We start from the raw sequence: 22,364 nt of genomic DNA on the forward strand, positions 1-22,364 counted from the left end.
ACAGGCCAGGGCCCCAGGCCCGTCCACAGGCCAGGGCCCCAGGCCCGTCCACAGGCCAGGCCAGGGCCCCAGGCCCGTCCACAGGCCAGGCCAGGCCAGGGCCCCAGGCCCGTCCACAGGCCAGGCCAGGCCAGGCCAGGGCCCCAGGCCCGTCCACAGGCCAGGCCAGGGCCCCAGGCCCGTCCACAGGCCAGGCCAGGCCAGGCCAGGGCCCCAGGCCCGTCCACAGGCCAGGCCAGGCCAGGCCAGGGCCCCAGGCCCGTCCACAGGCCAGGCCAGGCCAGGGCCCCAGGCCCGTCCACAGGCCAGGCCAGGCCAGGCCAGGGCCCCAGGCCCGTCCACAGGCCAGGCCAGGCCAGGCCAGGGCCCCAGGCCCGTCCACAGGCCAGGCCAGGCCAGGCCAGGCCAGGCCAGGCCAGGGCCCCAGGCCCGTCCACAGGCCAGGCCAGGCCAGGGCCCCAGGCCCGTCCACAGGCCAGGCCAGGCCAGGGTCCCAGGCCCGTCCACAGGCCAGGCCAGGGCCCCAGGCCCGTCCATAGGCCAGGCCAGGCCAGGGCCCCAGGCCCGTCCACAGGCCAGGCCAGGGCCCCAGGCCCGTCCACAGGCCAGGCCAGGGCCCCAGGCCCGTCCACAGGCCAGGCCAGGGCCCCAGGCCCGTCCATAGGCCAGGCCAGGGCCCCAGGCCCGTCCACAGGCCAGGCCAGGGCCCCAGGCCAGGCCAGGGCCCCAGGCCCGTCCACAGGCCAGGCCAGGGCCCCAGGCCAGGCCAGGGCCCCAGGCCCGTCCACAGGCCAGGGCCCCAGGCCAGGCCAGGGCCCCAGGCCCGTCCACAGGCCAGGGCCCCAGGCCCGTCCACAGGCCAGGGCCAGGCCAGGGCCCCAGGCCCGTCCACAGGCCAGGCCAGGGCCCCAGGCCCGTCCACAGGCCAGGCCAGGCCCCAGGCCCGTCCACAGGCCAGGGCCAGGCCAGGGCCCCAGGCCAGTCCACAGGCCAGGCCAGGCCCCAGGCCCGTCCACAGGCCAGGCCAGGCCCCAGGCCCGTCCACAGGCCAGGCCAGGCCCCAGGCCCGTCCACAGGCCAGGCCCCAGGCCCATCCACAGGCCAGGCCAGGCCCCAGGCCCATCCACAGGCCAGGCCAGGCCAGGCCCCAGGCCCATCCACAGGCCAGGCCAGGCCCCAGGCCAGGCCCCAGGCCCATCCACAGGCCCATCCACAGGCCCATCCACAGGCCAGGCCCCAGGCCCGACCACAAGCCAGGCCAGGGCCCCAGGCCCGACCACAAGCCAGGCCAGGGCCCCAGGCTCGACCACAGGCCAGGCCAGGGCCCAGGCCCGTCCACAGGCCAGGCCAGGCCCGGCCCCAGGCCCGTCCACAGGCCAGGCCAGGCCCCAGGCCCGGCCCCAGGCCAGGCCAGGCCCCAGGCCAGGCCCCAGGCCCGTCCACAGGCCAGGCCAGGCCCCAGGCCCGTCCACAGGCCAGGCCAGGCCAGGCCCCAGGCCCGTCCACAGGCCAGGCCAGGCCAGGCCCCAGGCCCGTCCACAGGCCAGGCCAGGCCAGGCCCCAGGCCCGTCCACAGGCCAGGCCAGGCCAGGCCCCAGGCCCGTCCACAGGCCAGGCCAGGCCAGGCCCCAGGCCCGTCCACAGGCCAGGCCAGGCCCCAGGCCCGTCCACAGGCCAGGCCAGGCCAGGCCCCAGGCCCGTCCACAGGCCAGGCCAGGCCAGGCCCCAGGCCCGTCCACAGGCCAGGGCCCCAGGCCCGTCCACAGGCCAGGCCAGGCCAGGGCCCCAGGCCCGTCCACAGGCCAGGCCAGGGCCCCAGGCCCGTCCACAGGCCAGGCCAGGCCAGGGCCCCAGGCCCGTCCACAGGCCAGGCCAGCCCAGGCCAGGGCCCGAGGCCCGTCCACAGGCCAGGCCAGGCCAGGGCCCCAGGCCCGTCCACAGGCCAGGCCAGGCCAGGGTCCCAGGCCCGTCCACAGGCCAGGCCAGGGCCCCAGGCCCGTCCATAGGCCAGGCCAGGCCAGGGCCCCAGGCCCGTCCACAGGCCAGGCCAGGGCCCCAGGCCCGTCCACAGGCCAGACAAGGCCCCAGGCCCGTCCACAGGCCAGACAGGGCCCCAGGCCCGTCCACAGACCAGGCCAGGCCAGGGCCCCAGGCCCGTCCACAGGCCAGGCCAGGGCCCCAGGCCAGGCCAGGGCCCCAGGCCCGTCCACAGGCCAGGCCAGGCCAGGCCAGGGCCCCAGGCCCGTCCACAGGCCAGGGCCCCAGGCCAGGCCAGGGCCCCAGGCCCGTCCACAGGCCAGGGCCCGGCCAGGGCCCCAGGCCAGTCCACAGGCCAGGCCAGGCCCCAGGCCCGTCCACAGGCCAGGGCCAGGCCAGGGCCCCAGGCCAGTCCACAGGCCAGGCCAGGCCCCAGGCCCGTCCACAGGCCAGGGCCAGGCCAGGGCCCCAGGCCAGTCCACAGGCCAGGCCAGGGCCCCAGGCCCGTCCACAGGCCAGGCCAGGGCCCCAGGCCCGACCACAAGCCAGGCCAGGGCCCCAGGCTCGACCACAGGCCAGGCCAGGGCCCAGGCCCGTCCACAGGCCAGGCCAGGGCCCAGGCCCGTCCACAGGCCAGGCCAGGCCAGGCCCGGCCCCAGGCCCGTCCACAGGCCAGGCCAGGCCCCAGGCCCGGCCCCAGGCCCGTCCCCAGGCCAGGCCAGGCCCCAGGCCAGGCCCCAGGCCCGTCCCCAGGCCAGGCCAGGCCCCAGGCCAGGCCCCAGGCCCGTCCCCAGGCCAGGCCAGGCCCCAGGCCCGTCCCCAGGTCAGGCCAGGCCCCAGGCCAGGCCCCAGGCCCGTCCCCAGGCCAGGCCAGGCCCCAGGCCAGGCCCCAGGCCCGTCCACAGGCCAGGCCAGGCCAGGCCCCAGGCCCGTCCACAGGCCAGGCCAGGCCAGGCCCCAGGCCCGTCCACAGGCCAGGCCAGGCCAGGCCCCAGGCCCGTCCACAGGCCAGGCCAGGCCAGGCCCCAGGCCCGTCCACAGGCCAGGCCAGGCCCCAGGCCCGTCCACAGGCCAGGCCAGGCCAGGCCCCAGGCCCGTCCACAGGCCAGGGCCCCAGGCCCGTCCACAGGCCAGGGCCCCAGGCCAGGCCCCAGGCCCGTCCACAGGCCAGGCCCCAGGCCCGTCCACAGGCCAGGGCCCCAGGCCAGGCCCCAGGCCCGTCCACAGGCCAGGGCCCCAGGCCAGGCCAGGGCCCCAGGCCCGTCCACAGGCCAGGCCAGGCCAGGGCCCCAGGCCCGTCCACAGGCCAGGGCCCCAGGCCAGGCCAGGGCCCCAGGCCCGTCCACAGGCCAGGCCAGTCCACAGGCCAGGCCAGGGCCCCAGGCCAGGCCAGGGCCCCAGGCCCGTCCACAGGCCAGGCCAGGCCAGGGCCCCAGGTCCGACCACAAGCCAGGCCAGGGCCCCAGGCCCGACCACAGGCCAGGCCAGGGCCCCAGGCCCGACCACAGGCCAGGCCAGGGCCCCAGGCTCGACCACAGGCCAGGCCAGGGCCCAGGCCCGTCCACAGGCCAGGCCAGGGCCCAGGCCCGTCCACAGGCCAGGCCAGGCCAGGCCCGGCCCCAGGCCCGTCCACAGGCCAGGCCAGGCCCCAGGCCCGGCCCCAGGCCCGTCCCCAGGCCAGGCCAGGCCCCAGGCCAGGCCCCAGGCCCGTCCCCAGGCCAGGCCAGGCCCCAGGCCAGGCCCCAGGCCCGTCCACAGGCCAGGCCAGGCCCCAGGCCCGTCCACAGGTCAGGCCAGGCCCCAGGCCAGGCCCCAGGCCCGTCCACAGGCCAGGCCAGGCCCCAGGCCCGTCCACAGGCCAGGCCCCAGGCCCGTCCACAGGCCAGGCCAGGCCAGGCCCCAGGCCCGTCCACAGGCCAGGCCAGGCCAGGCCCCAGGCCCGTCCACAGGCCAGGCCAGGCCAGGCCCCAGGCCCGTCCACAGGCCAGGCCAGGCCCCAGGCCCGTCCACAGGCCAGGCCAGGCCCCAGGCCCGTCCACAGGCCAGGCCAGGCCAGGCCCCAGGCCCGTCCACAGGCCAGGCCAGGCCAGGCCCCAGGCCCGTCCACAGGCCAGGCCAGGCCAGGCCCCAGGCCCGTCCACAGGCCAGGCCAGGCCCCAGGCCCGTCCACAGGCCAGGCCAGGCCAGGCCCCAGGCCCGTCCCCAGGCCCGTCCACAGGCCAGGGCCCCAGGCCCGTCCCCAGGCCCGTCCACAGGCCAGGCCCCAGGCCCGTCCACAGGCCAGGGCCCCAGGCCAGGCCAGGGCCCCAGGCCCGTCCACAGGCCAGGCCAGGCCAGGGCCCCAGGCCCGTCCACAGGCCAGGGCCCCAGGCCAGGCCAGGGCCCCAGGCCCGTCCACAGGCCAGGCCAGGGCCCCAGGCCCGTCCACAGGCCAGGCCAGGGCCCCAGGCCAGGCCAGGGCCCCAGGCCCGTCCACAGGCCAGGCCAGGCCAGGGCCCCAGGCCCGTCCACAGGCCAGGCCAGGGCCCCAGGCCCGTCCACAGGCCAGGGCCCCAGGCCAGGCCAGGGCCCCAGGCCCGTCCACAGGCCAGGCCAGGCCCCAGGCCCATCCACAGGCCCATCCACAGGCCAGGCCCCAGACCCATCCACAGGCCCATCCACAGGCCAGGCCCCAGACCCATCCACAGGCCAGGCCAGGGCCCCAGGCCCGACCACAAGCCAGGCCAGGGCCCCAGGCTCGACCACAGGCCAGGCCAGGGCCCAGGCCCGTCCACAGGCCAGGCCAGGCCAGGCCCCAGGCCCGTCCACAGGCCAGGCCAGGCCAGGCCCCAGGCCCGTCCACAGGCCAGGCCAGGCCAGGCCCCAGGCCCGTCCACAGGCCAGGCCAGGCCAGGCCCCAGGCCCGTCCACAGGCCAGTCCACAGGCCAGGCCAGGCCCCAGGCCCGTCCACAGGCCAGGCCAGGCCCCAGGCCCGTCCACAGGCCAGGCCCGTCCACAGGCCAGGCCAGGCCAGGCCCCAGGCCCGTCCACAGGCCAGGCCAGGCCAGGCCCCAGGCCCGTCCACAGGCCAGGCCAGGCCAGGCCCCAGGCCCGTCCACAGGCCAGGCCAGGCCACAGGCCCGTCCACAGGCCAGGCCAGGCCCCAGGCCCGTCCACAGGCCAGGCCAGGCCAGGCCCCAGGCCCGTCCACAGGCCAGGCCAGGCCCCAGGCCCGTCCACAGGCCAGGCCAGGCCCCAGGCCCGTCCACAGGCCAGGCCAGGCCCCAGGCCCGTCCACAGGCCAGGCCAGGCCCCAGGCCCGTGCACAAGCCCCAGTCCACAAGCCCCAACCAGACACCGGCATCTCACCTCTTCTGCTGCCGCAGGGTTTCTGAGGCAGGAAACGGAGGGACCTGCGATCCTGCTCCACCACCCCCCAGGTAAGATACCTAATCAGACTATAAGACGGACTCCATCTTATAAAAATTATTTTTTTTCCTATTTTACCCAAAATTTGGGGTGCGTCTTATGGTCCGGTGCGTCTTATAGTCCGAAAAATACGGTAAAATCCTCAATTTATCACAAAATAATTTAAAAGATCATACAGGTTGGGAATACATCTCAACGCGTTTCTGGCAAAAAGCCCTTATTCACTTAGATACAGATTCCTTATGATACATGGTATCAAAACAAATGGTAACCAACCGTTGATCAATAAACACATTTGAGAATAATTAGCATAATCACAAGGCTAAATCACAAGGAAAACCAGAAGGAGAGAAAGAAAAAAAAAACAAAAACCCTGCATTCAAATCCCTGAGATTTAATATAGATAAAGAGAATCATTCCTATGGTTCATGCCGTTGGGGTATTTTTTAGCAAGTTTAATGATCCAAAATAATTCTCTTCTTAGGAGGAGTTTTTTCCTCCAATCTCCTCCTCTAATAGGAATATTCACTTTTTCTAGCCCAAAGAATGAAAAATTGTTTAATTCCCCTTTATGTCTCTCTACAAAACGCTTGCATGCTCCTGAATAGGATGCGTTTTTATTTTTGATGTTGGTAATCCTGCCATCCTTTTCTTTAAATTTACGTATTGTGCAGCCAATGTATTTTATTTTACATGCTTTGCAAAATATGCAATACACAACATAATTTGTATTGCAATTAATAAATCTTTTAATATCATTGGCTGCATCAATTTTTTGAGTTTGCAATGTATACTGGCACATGGTACATTTGGAACATGCACATTGAAAAAAAACCTTTACAGCTTAGCCAGGTATTTTTTATTACTTTTTTGTGGCATGTATAGACTTGGGGAAAGAGTAGCACCTATTGATCTCCCTTTTCTCGGCACATATACTAATCCATTTTTCAGGATTTTATTTAAGTCCCAATCTTGGAATAATACAGGGACATATCTGTTTATAATATTTTTTATTTCCTGAAATTGGCAACTATATGGGGTACTGAAGATGGTTTTTTTTGTCCATATTATTTGATTTTATTGTTATTGGTTCCTTGTTGTTATTAATACCATCATCTCTGTTGTTTAAATGAGTATTTCTTACGAGAACTTTTTTTAATGCTGAATCAATATGTTTGATTTAGCCTTGTGATTATGATAATTATTCTCAAATGTGATTGTCAACATATGTGTTTTATTGATCAACGGTTGGTTACCATTTGTTTTTATACCATGTATCATAAGGAATCTGTATCTCAGTGAATAAGGGCTTTTTGCCAGAAGCACGCTGAGATGTATTCCCAACCTGTATGATCTTTTAAATTATTTTGTAATAAATTGAGGATTTTAATTATTTTTGGGACTCACCAAAATTATTTTCTTATTATATTGCATTGTGGCTACCAGACACCTGACATCTCGTGATTCACATCCATAAATTAGAAGACCACATGAGCAGAGGAATACATTCACAGTCATACAGAAAGGTAGGGACTATTTCTGAGCAGACCCTGCACCAGCTGGGCTTAGGTACAGGCACTGATAACACATACAATCAGACTTACTAGAATTTAGATGACAGAGTGCCTTCCCCCGTCCCTTGTGTACTGAACTCATTAGCATTGCATGCTGTCTTCTGATGTCAATAGCTAGCGTGTCAAGCCTAGACACAGTCGGGGTCTCCCCAATGTTGAGAGGACAATTGCTAGTTTCCCTTCCCTAAGCACATTTTCACTTTTGCATGTTTAAGATGAAATTTTTTGCGATACACTGGTCTTCTTAATATTTATGACCAACGGGAACTATGGCTGATTTCATTCTTATTTCCTTTTAAAGTGCACCTCATCCACATGTGGTTTCAGGACGGACATCCTATGAACATGACAAAGGACATTCTGAACACACAACTATCTTTTGCTATACCGTGACATTGGCTGGTAAGCTCAGAACTGCACCGAGTGGTGGGAAAGTTTAATTGCCAAAGCTTTCAGATTACAAACCACCAATACAGCAGCATTTTGGAAATCTGAATTCCCAAACTCAAATAATGTTATATTTAATGTAAACTTTCAGGTGCAATTCTCCTTGAAGATGTCCTGACCTTACTCACCGAATTTAGGAAGCATGCGCAAGTGAACTACTCAAAAAGAAATCAGTGGTCCTTGAAGCAGAACTTGAAGCTCCTAGGCACTAATGGAAAATAATCTACAGTGACCCCACCTACCAAGTGCAATTTATGATACTATTGTATTTTTACGAGACAAAGATGTTTTTTGGGACAAGGTGCAACTGCTACCTCTTCAGTCTCTGTAGCTACGCCTCGAGTGGTCGAAATGCACTCTCCCACTACTGCAGAACTAATCAGACCAAGAGGAAAAGTCATGTTAGATACATGTAATCTCCATAGGAGGTCATAAATTACAATCCCAATTTCAAAATGTCAGGACGCTGTGTAAAATGTAAAGAAAACAAGAATGCAATGATATGTAAATTAGGGCTTAAAGACATTTATTCACAATAGAACACAGATCTAAAAAGGTGAAAGTTAAAACATTTTCCATTTCATTTTAAAATATTAACAATTAGACATTTATGGCAGCAACAGATATCAAAAAAGTCGGGAAAAGGCTGGAAAAGTAAGGGGTACTAATGAAAAACAGCTGGAAGGTCGATTTTAAAGTAAATCACATGACTGTGTATAAAAAGAGCATGTTAAAGAGGCAGAGTCTCTCAGAATCAAAGATGGTTAGAGGTTCGCCAACTTGTGAACAGCTATGTAAAAATTGTGGGACAATTTCCGAAAAATGTTCCACAACGTGAATTGTCAAAGACTTTGAATAACCTCTTCATAAACAGCACATGATCTAATCAAAAGATTCAGAGACTCTGGAGAAATTTATGTGCACAAGACCGACGGTCAACATTGGATGCTCCTGATCTATCTATATAAGCCATCATGCTGCAACGCACTAAAAACAGGCATGATTTGATCATGTAAATCACTGCATGGGTTCATGAATACTTCCAGAAACCATGGTCTGTGAATATTGATCACCGTGCAATCCACAAATGCAAGTGAAAGCTCTTATTATGCAAAGAAGCAGCCATATATCAACATAATCCAAAAACGCTGCCATCTTCTCAGAACCACAGCTCATTTAAAATGGACTGAGGTTAAATGGAAAACTGTTCAGATGAATTAAAATGTAAAATTCTTTATGGAAACCACAGATGCAATGTCCTGCAGACTCGAGAAGAGAGGGACCATCCAGCTTGTTATCAGCACACAGTTCAAAAGCCGGCATCTCAGATGAAATAGGGGTGCATTAGTGCCTATGGCATGGGCAGCTTACAGAACTAGAAAGGCACTATCAGTGCTGAGCATTATATTAAGGTTTTAGAACAACATATGCTCCTATCCAGACAATGTCTATTTCAGGGGAAGCCTTGCATATTTCAGCAAGACAATTCTAAACCATATACTGCATCCATCACAACAGCGTGGCTTCAAAGAAGAAGAGTTTGGGTGATCAACTGGCCGCCTGCAGTCCAGACCTTTCACCAATGGAAAACATTTGGCACATTATCTCACAAAAAAATCCAGCACATATCCAGGAGTGTGGACCAGCAAGAATCCTACAGACAAGAAAGAGACATTTCTCTCCCAAAACTCCAGCAATTGGTCTCCTCACATCCCAGAAGTTTACAGACTGTTATAAAAAGATTAGATTCTACACATTGTCTCATCTTTTTGGAGAGGTGTTGATGCCATCAAAAATGCAACTAAAATTAAGAAATGTCTAACTTTCAACCTCTGATATGTGCTCTATATTCTGTATAAAATATGGTTTCCAATCATTCAGTTCTTCTTTTTCTTTACATTTTACACAGTGTCTCAACTTTATTGGAATTGTACAAGACGATCTAATGGTGCCTATTTTTGTAGCTATAAAGGTCATATGTGAATACAAAATATGTTACAATCCGGTCTACTCAGTAGCACACCACACCAATGTAGGCCAGATTATTGTTGTTGTCGGGTGCCTTCTATTCCAACCCTACAGATCTACACTTGAGGGAGGGGTATTGTAACATCAGCCCACCTTCTTCTAGGCTTGAATATCTAAAAGTCATTAAAAGGGAATGTTACAGCTGATACTTGCTGCCTTTAAAAAGCCAGCAGGCATCATACAATGGCGCTATCATATCAGCCAAGTATATTTTACTCTGATACGCTGTTGTATTTCAGATAAACACATCATGGACCATACCACTCGGGTAATCCAGGATGCCGGCTCCCGGCAGTTTCTCCCTGACCTGCTTACTTAGAGTAACAAATGTCTTCCTATACACACGCACATAGGGAGACCTGTCATTCAAGGGAAGCAGGGTGGAGAGAAGCCGTGGGGACTGGGACCTCTTGGACTGTTCACCATAGCGGCATTGTCCCTCGATGGCCTTTAAATATATGCTAGCCTGATATGGCAGAGCCAGTGTCTGATACATGTTACCCAAACCACAGGCAGCATGTATCAGTTGTTAGGTTCCCTTTAAGATCAGGAATTCACATTTTATTTTGCCATGAAACACCTTATTGGGGCCAGCATGTATCATCTCTATAAAAAAATGGAAAAAAAAACATCGAGATTCTCAAAAGCATTATATTCTGAGAAATAGTAGTGGATATGATATAACTGAAACAAAAAAATTCCAGGGACAGATAATCCTCATCTGAAACAAAAAGATGTAACCTAGCCGAATGTGGCCAAAGATGTAATCATTCAGACTGACAATTATGAATACTGTGTAATTCAGTGCAGTATTAAGTTCTGCATTATGTAGGTCTACCATACTACTCCTGCGATAGGGGACAATGACGCATCGCATAAACATCAAGCAGGTCCAATTCTAATGTAGGAATTTTATCAGAATGTGGTAAAATCATTTTCTCAGCAGTCTCTTTACAGGGAGATAAAATTCCTTTACTCATTAGTAAAATAACGGGAGATTCCCCATAGACAGACAAATCTCATGTTTGGAGGACTCCCGAATTTCCAAAATTCAACCCTTTAATGTTTTGGTAGATAAGCTGCTGCTAGAATTCTCTGGCATTGGCTCTTCTCCCCCTTCCCATTGAAATCGGTATGTGTAAGCCAAAACTAGGACTGGATCCAAAACATGGTAGAGGTACAAATCATTCCATTATACTTTTTCCTTGTAGGTCCCACACCAGGTTTTGGCTTCCAACTTAAAGTGGTCTAAAGGTATTCTTTTTTTCTCCATTTGTTCAAGCCAAATGTTTCCTGTAAGCAACCATTTCAGACTGTGGAAGCGTGTCTTTCAGCTGGATTATGAAGAGGAAGTCCAGAACCATCTCTGCCCCACGATCACTACTAAAGGGGTATTTATACTGCAAGATAATCATGAATAAGCATTGTTAAAAACATTCGCTTCATGATTATCTTCCTGTGTAAACAGGCTGATCACCTGATGAATGAGCAAAGCCCTCACTCATCAAGCAAAATGCTCGTGTGTAATTTAAAAGATCATCGCTCCGTGTAGACAGGACTCGTGCTGCAGAGAGCCATGGCAGCCTATGTGCACTAAGCGATCTAGTGGCATTGTTTGCTTTTGTCTGCCTGTGTAAAGTTTACCGATCGGAAGTCGAATCGTGCAGCCGCTCGATCCGTGTACACGGATACCTAATCTGTCCTGTCCCCGATTCAGAGAACCTACTTTGACATACTCATGTGTGAACATTAGCAGCTCTGCCGATGAGATGCACTTGTACTACGGTAGCTGCAGGCTGAGACAAGATAAGCAGGACTCTCAATGCTGTTCTTACAAAGACCAGTGGTAAGAGTGGCAAAGTGAGTTATTTGACCAAGGTCAGACTGGAGTAAGGAAAGCAATGCGCAAGCGACAGAACATGACTACATCAGCATGTTATATAACCACATTACAATTTAGGGATGAATAAGAAGTGACCGCGGGCAAGGCCGCGCGTTGATATCCATGATCTGGCCCAGCAAGATCCCCACACACAGACTCTATCTTGATAACCGTATCTTTACTTGTATACATTTTTAACACAGCAGAACACAGTAAATGACAACCGTAAATGTTAACAGCAATAACGTGTACTTATAAGCTGACCCTCACTGTCCCTACTCACACGTTACCAGTCCTTTACTCCAGAAGGATGTGTCCCCCGTCGCAGGCCTGTCTGTCTTTGCAGGAAGGCGTCCCAGCCGAAGAAAACAGGAACAGCAGACTTCACTGAAAGGAAGGAATACTTCGGCCTCTCGCCAGAGGTCCCGCTTACAGTCTCTCTGATCCGGGTAGTAGATCTTGTGGATTCCCTTATGTGGTTCACACTCCAGTAGCGGGGAGTGTAACAGCTGAATCCTTCAGCAGTGCGGAAACTGGGGAAAACTCTGAGGATAAGGTGTCAGATAACAGAAAGCACGTTGAGAGTATCCTCTACGGCAGACACGAGGAGCTGCACACCGTCCTGGTTCTTTTTTACAGACCACCTCTGACTCTCCGCGCGCTTTTTTTCACTTTGCTCACGTGACTCTCCAGGGAGGGACACAGGAGACTCAGTCTTTTTCTCTGTCATCATATCCTGCGCAGGTGCAACCTCTGGCCACAAGGTGGCAACACCATCCTGCGTTATCATTTCTGTCACAGGCTCTATCTCAATTATCACAGAACAGCCAGAGCCTGCCATCTCACTACACTCCCCCCCGCTCAAAGGGTGGCGATGGCTGTGGATGTTACAGGGGGCGGCTGGGAAGAGGGCCACACATATTGGTCTCTGTAGGACTGTCCTGGAGGTACCCCTGCAGTGGTCCTCGTTGTTCGCCTAACGGGTTGGATCCCCTCTCTTTGGCCTCCCCTGCTGTGCGAGCCTCAACTGCAGGGGTGTCTAGTTTAACGGCGGCCATTGTGGTGAGGCCCGGCGTGGTAGCTCTGCTTGTGGATATGGCTGGGGTTCCATTCGCTGGTCTGATCGAAATTCCCTTCGCTGGGGTGACTGAGGGTTTGTTCGTTGGTGCGACAGAGGTTTTTTGCGGAGGGAAGTGTTGAGGACAACGATTTGCCCCATGGCGAGGATCACCGCATGACCAACACTGTCCCACGGGACGGCTAGGCTGTCTTCGCTGGTCTCCCTGTCGGTCTAATGTTAACTGTAATATCTGTTTCTGTAAGTCTGCTACCATCTGTTTCAGGTCTTCCGTGTCACAGTTTGGATTTTTAATGTCAGATATGGATCTGCACGCAGCACCTTGAATCCCCACATCCATGACGGGTCCCCTTGAACGTTCTATGGCTTCCTGTTTGACTTCAGCAAAAGTAAGATTCGGTATCATCCGGATCAAGTCCTGTAACGTGCGGTTAAGATACTGGTCTCTCAGTCCTATTACAAATTGGTCTCTCAGTACCAGGTCACGAGGAGCCATACCAGCTAGTTGTTCCCCTTTTCCACAAGCTTGTTCAAGGAGTACCTGAAGGGCGTTCGCATATTGGGGAATATCCTCCCATTCAAGCTGCGTCCGTCTAAAGAACATGTGTCGCAGTGTTCCCGGGTATGTGGTCGGCCCATAGGTGTTCTCCAGCACCCGCACCAAATCATCCACTGTGCGCTGGCCCCTGACCGTCTCCAGTCTGACTGTCGTCCATGCCTCCCCTTCTAGCGTCAGTACCGCTATTTCTGCCAAGGTCTTAGGGTCAATATTATACATTTCCCCCAGTATCGGGACTTGTTCCGCCCACTCTGGTACAGGGTAGTTTCGTCCACCTAATTTCCTGACCTGATTCACAATAGACACCGGCGGGGCTTTCTGACTGTACACGTGGCCTGGGTGGGAATCTTGCTGGTCACAGATCCTGCCGACTACGCCAGATGAAGTGACCGCGGGCAAGGCCGCGCGTTGATATCCATGATCTGGCCCAGCAAGATCCCCACACACAGACTCTACCTTGATAACCGTATCTTTACTTGTATACATTTTTAACACAGCAGAACACAGTAAATGACAACCGTAAATGTTCACAGCAATAACGTGTACTTATAAGCTGACCCTCACTGTCCCTACTCACACGTTACCAGTCCTTTACTCCAGAAGGATGTGTCCCCCGTCGCAGGCCTGTCTGTCTTTGCAGGAAGGCGTCCCAGCCAAAGAAAACAGGAACAGCAGACTTCGCTGAAAGGAAGGAATACTTCGGCCTCTCGCCAGAGGTCCCGCTTACAGTCTCTCTGATCCGGGTAGTAGCTCTTGTGGATTCCCTTATGTGGTTCACACTCCAGTAGCGGGGAGTGTAACAGCTGAATCCTTCAGCAGTGCGGAAACTGGGGAAAACTCTGAGGATAAGGTGTCAGATAACAGAAAGCACGTTGAGAGTATCCTCTACGGCACACAAGAGGAGCTGCACACCATCCTTGTTCTTTTTTTACAGACCACCTCTGACTCTCCGCGCGCTTTTTTTCACTTTGCTCACATGACTCTCCAGGGAGGGACACAGGAGACTCAGTCTTTTTCTCTGTCATCACATCCTGCGCAGGTGCAACCTCTGGCCTCAAGGTGGCAACACCATCCGGCGTTATCATTTCTGTCACAGGCTCTATCTCAATTATCACAGAACAGCCAGAGCCTGCCAGCTCACTACAAATACATGGGGACGGGGAAAAGAAGTAAGTCTATATAGGGATAGCCTAGTGATATATACACCAAGACGTCATGTTACCACCACATATTAGCTCCACACATGTCTTTTTAAAGCACCTGACTTATCAATCCACAAGCCTCATTACTGTCGGTGTCCATCTCCCTGCTGTCTCCAATGATTTACAATTATCACAAAATAGCATTGATGTCTATATTCCCTTCATCCCACGGAAATGATATTTTTGGACAGAAAAGCCCTGTATTGTGAGAGATTGTCGTCTCTGGAGGTCGATCGCTGTGCTTTGTATCCTGCTCTCAGATCCTGCTCAGCAATGAATAATTAACCACCCTGCCTCCTAATGCAGGTCTTGCATTGATGATGAGTATGAAGTACAGCTCGTCCCCTCTTCCATCTTGTCTGGTGGCAGCGCATCCATCATGATTACCTGGAAGACTTAACTTGTTACTATTCAAGAAAAATGATCTAGTTAACAACCTCTTATCCTGACCGGTATTTTAGCCTCATAATATTAATCCAGCATCTACCACTGAGAGGTGACGCGGCACCTGCAGCCTGATGAGCTTGTTGCAGGTTTTAATATATGTGTTTTCAATGGAATTTATGTAAAAGGTGACTTGTACTTATCACAAGAATGGAAAGTTATTGCATCTCTGGAGTGTCATAACTAATCTAAAGAAATACATAAGGGAGGTTTATTAATGCAATTACCCCATAATCATGAAGCCACCCCCTACAATTCCCACATTTTATTAATTTTTATATAATTACAGAGGCACTCCACCAAAAGTTTTATTTTTCAGTACATCCTACGTGATGTACACAGCAGAGTTTCAGTCAATTCCATGCAGGGTTGCCAACCGTCCAGAAATTCCAAGGCAGTCCGAAAAAATAAGGCACTTTTTTTGCCCTGCCCGTAAAAAAAATGAAAGGCGTCTGATTTTTATGAAGCTGATGAAACGAATACAGAATATTTTGACTGTAATGATTATCATCATTTTACAGTTTACAGAGAATGTAGCTAATTTTTTCATATCAGAATTATGGGCTGTAGACATGTATCACTGATAATCATAATGATTTATTATAGTTTTCCAATGTGTCCGTAAATAATATTGTCTGTGATTTTTTAATAAGTGGCCCAGAAAAAATAATAAGTCAATTTGGCAACCATGATCCTATATGATGTATACACAGCAGTCTGTGTATATCCCATGTGATGTATATAAAGCAGTCTGTGTGTATCCCATGTGATGTATATAAAGCAGTCTCTGTGTGTATCCCATGTGATGTATATAAAGCAGTCTCTGTGTATATCCCATGTGATGTATATAAAGCAGTCTCTGTGTATATCCCATGTGATGTATATAAAGCAGTCTCTGTGTATATCCCATGTGATGTATATACAACAGTCTCTGTGTATCCTATTTGATGTATATACAACCGTGAAAATGGCAAAAGTCGCAAAATTATTGTGCAACTTTGAGCTGATGAAAAAGCCCCTAGGTCTTCACCCACATGTTTAGCTGAAAAAGAGGACACACAGAGGACACAGCCGGAAGAGGAGGAGTCCGGGAGCTGCCAGGAAAGATTTGATGGGTGATGTTATCTTGTCCACACGTGAATTGAACTGGTTGTCAGACTGGAGATCCTGAAACCCACCTAATCATGAAGGGAGGACACGTATAGATATAAATATTGTGGGGTAAAACAAATTACACAGCTAGAATATTGATAGTAAGCATTCTATGTACAAAAAAAAAATGATGGAAAGCTTCTTTAAATTCATCTTTATTCTGGAGTCCAGTGGGAGGTCCTACTCAGTGATCGACAACTCTCTTGTATGTGTGAATGCTGATGCTCGGACGGCTGTCAATCAATAATTTAGACCACCACCTCCTATTTGTAAGCCTGCAGTGACCAGGCCTTTTACAGGGGCCGATGGTCACCCGCAATCAGTTCTTATAAGAACGTTTTTTACAAATCATTGTTCTGTGTAAACATGGCAGCGTTCAGATGACGGATAAGCAAAATGCCAATCACATCTTTTCTAAAAATCAATGTTGTTGGTAGTAGACAGCAGATATGCTCCGGATAACGTAAAAACTGTATGGAAATAGCATTGTTTTAGTAAAGGGTTATCCCCATTTGTAAAAGAGATCAGCAAGGTATCACCATAGGATAGTTGTTAACGTGGTAATCGGTGGGGGTTCGACGGCTAAGACCCCCACCAATTCCAAGAACGGGACTCTGACATCTTTAGTGTGAATGGAGCGGTGGTCGGACAAGGGCACCACTGCTGTTTTTATTCTGAATGCTGAAAACAGTGGAGTAAAGCGCTGGGCTTTTTTCGGCAGTCCCATGAAAAATAAAAGGAGCTGTGGTTTGCTTGTCTGGCCACGGATTCATTCAGAAGAAGCTTTGCAGAGCCCCATTCTCAGGATCGTGGGAGGAGGGCTATTAGTTGGAAGCCCTCTTGATCAGCATTTTAACCCTTAAAGAGGATGCCCACTACTAGGACAACCCATTCTTGATCTAATTGTTTGGCCCCAATGAAATAATAAAGCCTATACTCACCTCCCGAGCTGGCGCCGTTCCAGTGGTGTTGGCCCTCGCTCTCCCGGGGCTCTCGTGCGGTTGTTGTGACACGTGACCCCGGTGCCCAATCAGCGCTGACATCACTGTCTTCGCTTTTGGGCAAATCGAACATGAAGAGGAAGTCTGGGCTGCGGCTCATCTGACTTCCTCTTGATGTTCAATTTGACAGGAGTCGGGGCCAGTGACGTCAGCGCTGATTTGGCGCAGGGGTCAGGTGTCACAACAACAGTATGGGAGCCCCGGGAGAACGAGTGCCGACACCGGGGGGGGGGGGAACAGCGCCAGCACAGGAGGTGAGAATATGCTTTTTTATTTTATCGGAGCCAAGCATGGGGCAAGAACAAGGGTTGTCCTATTAGTGGACAACTTCTTTAAGTCTACAGCCGGTCTTGCCCCTATGTAAAATCACTTGTAACACAAGGTTATTGAGTAAGCACCCAAGAAAATAGGGGGGTGGGGGGAGACGAGACCTCCCTAGATGGCACCACTTTTCTATATTAAGTGCTCTGGCTGCAGATTGGCTGCAGCGCTCACCTGTTTTCCCCAGGGAAACCGACAGGGGATACAGCCCTGAGTACGAAGGAGTAATGCAAGTCAGGAAGAGGAGGATTTTTTTTTTTTTACTCCCGCCTAGTGCAATTAATAAGGATTTGTGCAATAGTGGAAAACCCCTTTAAAATACAATTTATGCCTAAAGACAGACTCCACTGATCCAGCCGATCTTATCTATGGCTCATGTAGTATACAGTTCCTGTGCAGAGACGCATTACGGATGTCTGAACGCCTCCGAAGAGCAATCATTAATCACATATTAATTAGACCGCTGAGGTAATCTCTGCCATTCTCTATGAAGTAGTCGGGGATTTGTGCCATTAGAAAGTGAAACCAGCCGACAATGTGACAGAAGATATCGCGTTCTCTGCATCCTTCCTACAGAGAACAGTGGGTATACACCGATCAGGAGGCGAGAGTGGGCAGCACCACACCGGCCTCATTGTCCTGGTGAGCAGGCAGGCACATCGGCAGATGGAGAAGTGCACATGTAGCAGAGCCAAGCTGGGCATTTGCCAAAGCCCTGTGAGTTATAACTATGCAACACCAAATAATTACATGACAAATCCAGCTCTGCTACATCTGGAGGGCAATGTAGGATTTACAAAATGACGATTTAATCATGGGGCATGAGTGGATTAAACTTTCCTTGTAAATCAGTAAAAAAAAAAGAAAAAAAAGTTTTAACTCCTTAGTGGTTGGGGATCTCTGGGGAATGCCACAATACCCACCTGCTCCATCGGTTCTATATTTAGCCCGTGTATTTCAGTAGCTTTGTCCTTTACGCTGCATCTCCTCTCACCTGTTATTGATCCTCTACCGTTTTAAGTCATTTCACCAGGGCGACAGAGTGACCTCCACCACATTTCCGGGATGTCAGCAGTTGTGTGTCCTCTGCTGTGATCTTTACTAGATGGTGGCCGCAGCCTGAAGTCTTACAACGAGCCACATGACACAATAGGTAGAGTCAGAGCAGGAAACATGTGGGGTGCATAAAGGATATATAGGGACCGCGTCCGAGGTTCACACGCAGCATTCATATATGTATTATTCTATAGGAATACAGAGTATTTCACAACGTTATGGGGCAGATGATTAAGGATTGACCCAAGAGCCATATTTCAGCCTTTGGTGTCCTTTGCCCAAGGACTATGGTACCCAGGACTTTGGCCGGGAACATTGAGGTCATCTGTGCTGGGATTGGGATCAGATCATTAGTATTAAGACTCTGTAGCAGATATCAGGCAGGACAAATCACGAAAAACTATAGTAGATTGGAAGCAAGGTATTTAGATGAATGCGGCATTACAGATGTCATGGTGGTCCTACCTTCATTATTCCAGTAGTCCGCACAGTCCCTTGTCCTCGCTCTCCTGAGTGGTCCCTGCTGCTCCTCCCAGACTGTGGACTGTCCTCAGAGCATCTTCCATTTAGCACCAGCTCCTCTCTTCCACGGTCAGGTACATGCAGCCCCCCTGAGGTAAATGTGCCTCCATCCTGCACCCCTAGAAGTCCCACCATAGCAGCAGCCGCAGCAGCACAGGCTGCAGGGTCCCGTCCATCTGCCATAGTGAGAAGACTCAATGCCTCAGCCTGGCATGCTGGTCCTGAGGAAATGAATAGCTAGATGTGTAAACACACTGACACTGCCCACATGAGGAAAGGGATGGGGATCTTCAGCCTATCTGCATACTATGAAGTCCTGAGAGCGGTGCAGGTACCTGAGAAGTCCACTGGCAGCTGGAGCTATGCCATGTGTTACTGTCACTTGTGGAAGATCTGTATGCAATGAATGGGAAATTGTGCTGAGAAACACAGAACAGAGTATCTCCTGTTGTTTAGTGGGGGTCTATGTAACAAGAATGGTGGACTGGTGGGGTTCTGTCCTGTGGAGTCACTGTAAAGATGGTGATCTGTGCCGCAGGGTCAGTGGAGAAGTGGGGATCTGTGCCGCAGGGTCAGTGGAGAAGTGGGGATCTGTGCCGCAGGGTCAGTGGAGAAGTGGGGATCTGTGCCGCAGGGTCAGTGGAGAAGTGGGCACCTGTGCCGCAGGGTCAGTGGAGAAGTGGGCACCTGTGCCGCAGGGTCAGTGGAGAAGTGGGGATCTGTGCCGCAGGGTCAGTGGAGAAGTGGGGATCTGTGCCGCAGGGTCAGTGGAGAAGTGGGGATCTGTGCCGCAGGGACAGTGGAGAAGTGGGCACCTGTGCCGCAGGGTCAGTGGAGAAGTGGGCACCTGTGCCGCAGGGTCAGTGGAGAAGTGGGCACCTGTGCCGCAGGGTCAGTGGAGAAGTGGGCACCTGTGCCGCAGGGTCAGTGGAGAAGTGGGCACCTGTGCCGCAGGGTCAGTGGAGAAGTGGGCACCTGTGCCGCAGGGTCAGTGGAGAAGTGGGCACCTGTGCCGCAGGGTCAGTGGAGAAGTGGGCACCTGTGCCGCAGGGTCAGTGGAGAAGTGGGCACCTGTGCCCCAGGGTCAGTGGAATAGTGGGCACCTGTGCCGCAGGGTCAGTGGAATAGTGGGCACCTGTGCCGCAGGGTCAGTGGAATAGTGGGCACCTGTGCCGCAGGGTCAGTGGAATAGTGGGGATCTGTGCCACAGGGTCAGTGGAATAGTGGGGATCTGTGCCGCAGGGTCAGTGGAATAGTGGGGATCTGTGCCGCAGGGTCAGTGGAATAGTGGGGATCTGTGCCGCAGGGTCAGTGGAATAGTGGGGATCTGTGCCGCAGGGTCAGTGGAATAGTGGGGATCTGTGCCGCAGGGTCAGTGGAATAGTGGGGATCTGTGCCGCAGGGTCAGTGGAATAGTGGGGATCTGTGCCGCAGGGTCAGTGGAATAGTGGGGATCTGTGCCGCAGGGTCAGTGGAGAAGTGGGGATCTGTGCCGTTGGGTCAGTTTAGTAGTGGGGATCTGTGCTGTTGGGTCAGTGGAGTAGTGGGGATCTGTGCTGTTGGGTCAGTGGAGTAGTGGGGATCTGGGCTGCTGGGTCAGTAGAGTAGTGGGGATCTCAGCTGCTGAGCCAGTAGAGTAGTTGGGATCTCAGCTGCTGAGCCAGTAGAGTAGTTGGGATCTCTGCTGCAGGGTCAGTGGAGTAGTGGGGATCTGTGCTGCTGGGTCACTGGATTAATAAGGATCTTTGCTGCAGTCAGGAATGTTGGAGGTGCAACAAGAGTAAGTCAGGTCATTCAGAGGTCAGCACAACAAGGTCAGTCAGGTTGGTGGGGGCCTGCCGTTCAGGATCAGTCAGGTTGGTGGGGGGGTCTGCATTGAAGAGTCAGCCAGGTTGGTGGGGAGTCTCCGCTGCAGGGTTAGTCACGCTCGTGGGGGTCTGCTGCACATGGTCAGTCAGGCTAGTGGGAGTTCTGCGCTGCAGGGTCAGTCAGGATGGTGGGAGGTTTGTGCTGCAGGGTCAGGCAGGATAGTGGGGGGGGTCTGTGCTACAGTGTCAGTCAGGTTGGTGGGGGGTCTGTGCTACAGTGTCAGTCAGGTTGGTGGGGGGTCTGTGCTACAGTGTCAGTCAGGTTGGTGGGGGGTCTGTGCTACAGGGTCAGTCAGGTTGGTGGGGGGTCTGTGCTACAGGGTCAGTCAGGATGCTGGGGGGTCTGTGCTACAGGGTCAGTCAGGATGGTGGGGGGTCTGTGCTACAGGGTCAGTCAAGGTGGTGGGGGGTCTGTGCTGCAGGGTCAGTCAAGGTGGTGGGGGGTCTGTGCTGCAGGGTCAGTCAAGGTGGTGGGGGGTCTGTGCTGCAGGGTCAGTCAAGGTGGTGGGGGGGTCTATGCTGCAGGGTCAGTCAAGGTGGTGGGGGGTCTGCGCTACAGGGCCAGTCAAGTTGGTGGGGGGGGGGGTCTGTGCTACAGGGTCAGTCAAGTTGGTGGGGGGGGGGTCTGTGCTGCAGGGTCAGTCAGGATGGTGGAGGTCTGTGCTGCAGGGTCAGTCAGGATGGTGGGGGTCTGTGCTGCAGGGTCAGTCAGGATGGTGGGGGGGGGGTCTGTGCTGCAGGGTCAGTCAGGATGGTGGAGGTCTGTGCTGCAGGGTCAGTCAGGATGGTGGAGGTCTGTGCTGCAGGGTCAGTCAGGATGGTGGGGGTCTGTGCTGCAGGGTCAGTCAGGATTCAAGGGGTCTGTGTTGTAGTGAATGAGTTAGCGGGATCTCTGCTGTATGTCAGCAGATAGATCTGGAGCTTTGCCTTGTGGGAGCTTCTGTGGCAGAGGGGATCTGTGCGGCAGTGGGATCTGGCTATAGTGGCGATGAGTTAGCGGGATCTGTGGTGCAGGATCAGTGATTTAGTGATGATCTGTGCGGGGAGGTCCCTGGATCAGTGGAGATCAGCTCTGCAATATCTCTGGATTCCCAGTGATCCGCTGTGAAGGAGATCCGGGCTGTTAGCTGCGGGACACACGGGCACTTCTACACGGCCAGGGTCTGTGCTGTCATCGCTCCACCCGGCGTGTCCTCGGCAGGATGGCCCGGGGTGCTCGCTATGCAGCCGGCTCAGCGTCTCCCCATCCTCCGTATGTCTATGGAGCCGCCCCCTCCCCCGTCCTCAGCGCTGGGACTTCCTCACTCACATGTGCTGCACCCGGGGTCCGCACCAGTAACCCCTGCACTGCCGCCATTAACCCTTCCGCCGCCTCGGTCCTGTCACAGGGTGCCGGGTAAGCACCACTATATACGGAGCACAGAGCAGGACCGACATGGCGCTGTCCAGACCTGAGATACACCATGAAAATATCAATCACCAGTCGCCACTTTCCCCCCATTTATTGGTGACATTCTTTAGTGGTCAGCGGATGAGGTTATTGGGCTCTTTCCTAGTCTCTCACATGTGGCATCAGTGGCGTAACTTGAAGCGGGTGGGCCCCAATCCAATGGGGCCCCCAATTTTTGCAAGTGTTTAATAGCAATGGTCATTTCATTGGGGCCGAAGGGGCTTTTTGACCCCCTAGTCTCCAGGGCCACGGTGTGATTGCAACCCCTGCACCCACTATAGTTACGCCAATGTGTGGCAGTCCTTGTAAAGCATGGTGGTTAATAATTTTAGTGATGTCGTCCCTATCTAGAAGCAGAGGACAAGTGAAGTCTTTCCGTTAGGCCGGGCATTAC

At 54.1% G+C, this 22,364-nt stretch overlaps 1 protein-coding gene across 1 annotated transcript in view; it reads right to left on the bottom strand.

The window, feature by feature from the left end:
• Positions 1-20,740, bottom strand: part of LOC141272642 (inactive phospholipase C-like protein 2) — a 127,961-nt gene extending 107,221 nt beyond the window's left edge. Inside the window, exon 1 of the mRNA XM_073683561.1 lies at positions 18,596-20,740. Within this exon, the coding sequence (XP_073539662.1) occupies positions 18,596-18,835 (240 nt within the window). The 5' untranslated portion in view covers positions 18,836-20,740. The remainder of the gene's footprint in view (positions 1-18,595) is intronic.
• Positions 20,741-22,364: the final 1,624 nt, after the last annotated feature.

Source organism: Phyllobates terribilis, unplaced genomic scaffold (assembly GCF_046119375.1).
Source record: "Phyllobates terribilis strain yellow unplaced genomic scaffold, ASM4611937v1 Scaffold_5__5_contigs__length_657084704, whole genome shotgun sequence".
Taxonomy (NCBI): Eukaryota; Metazoa; Chordata; class Amphibia; order Anura; family Dendrobatidae; genus Phyllobates; species Phyllobates terribilis.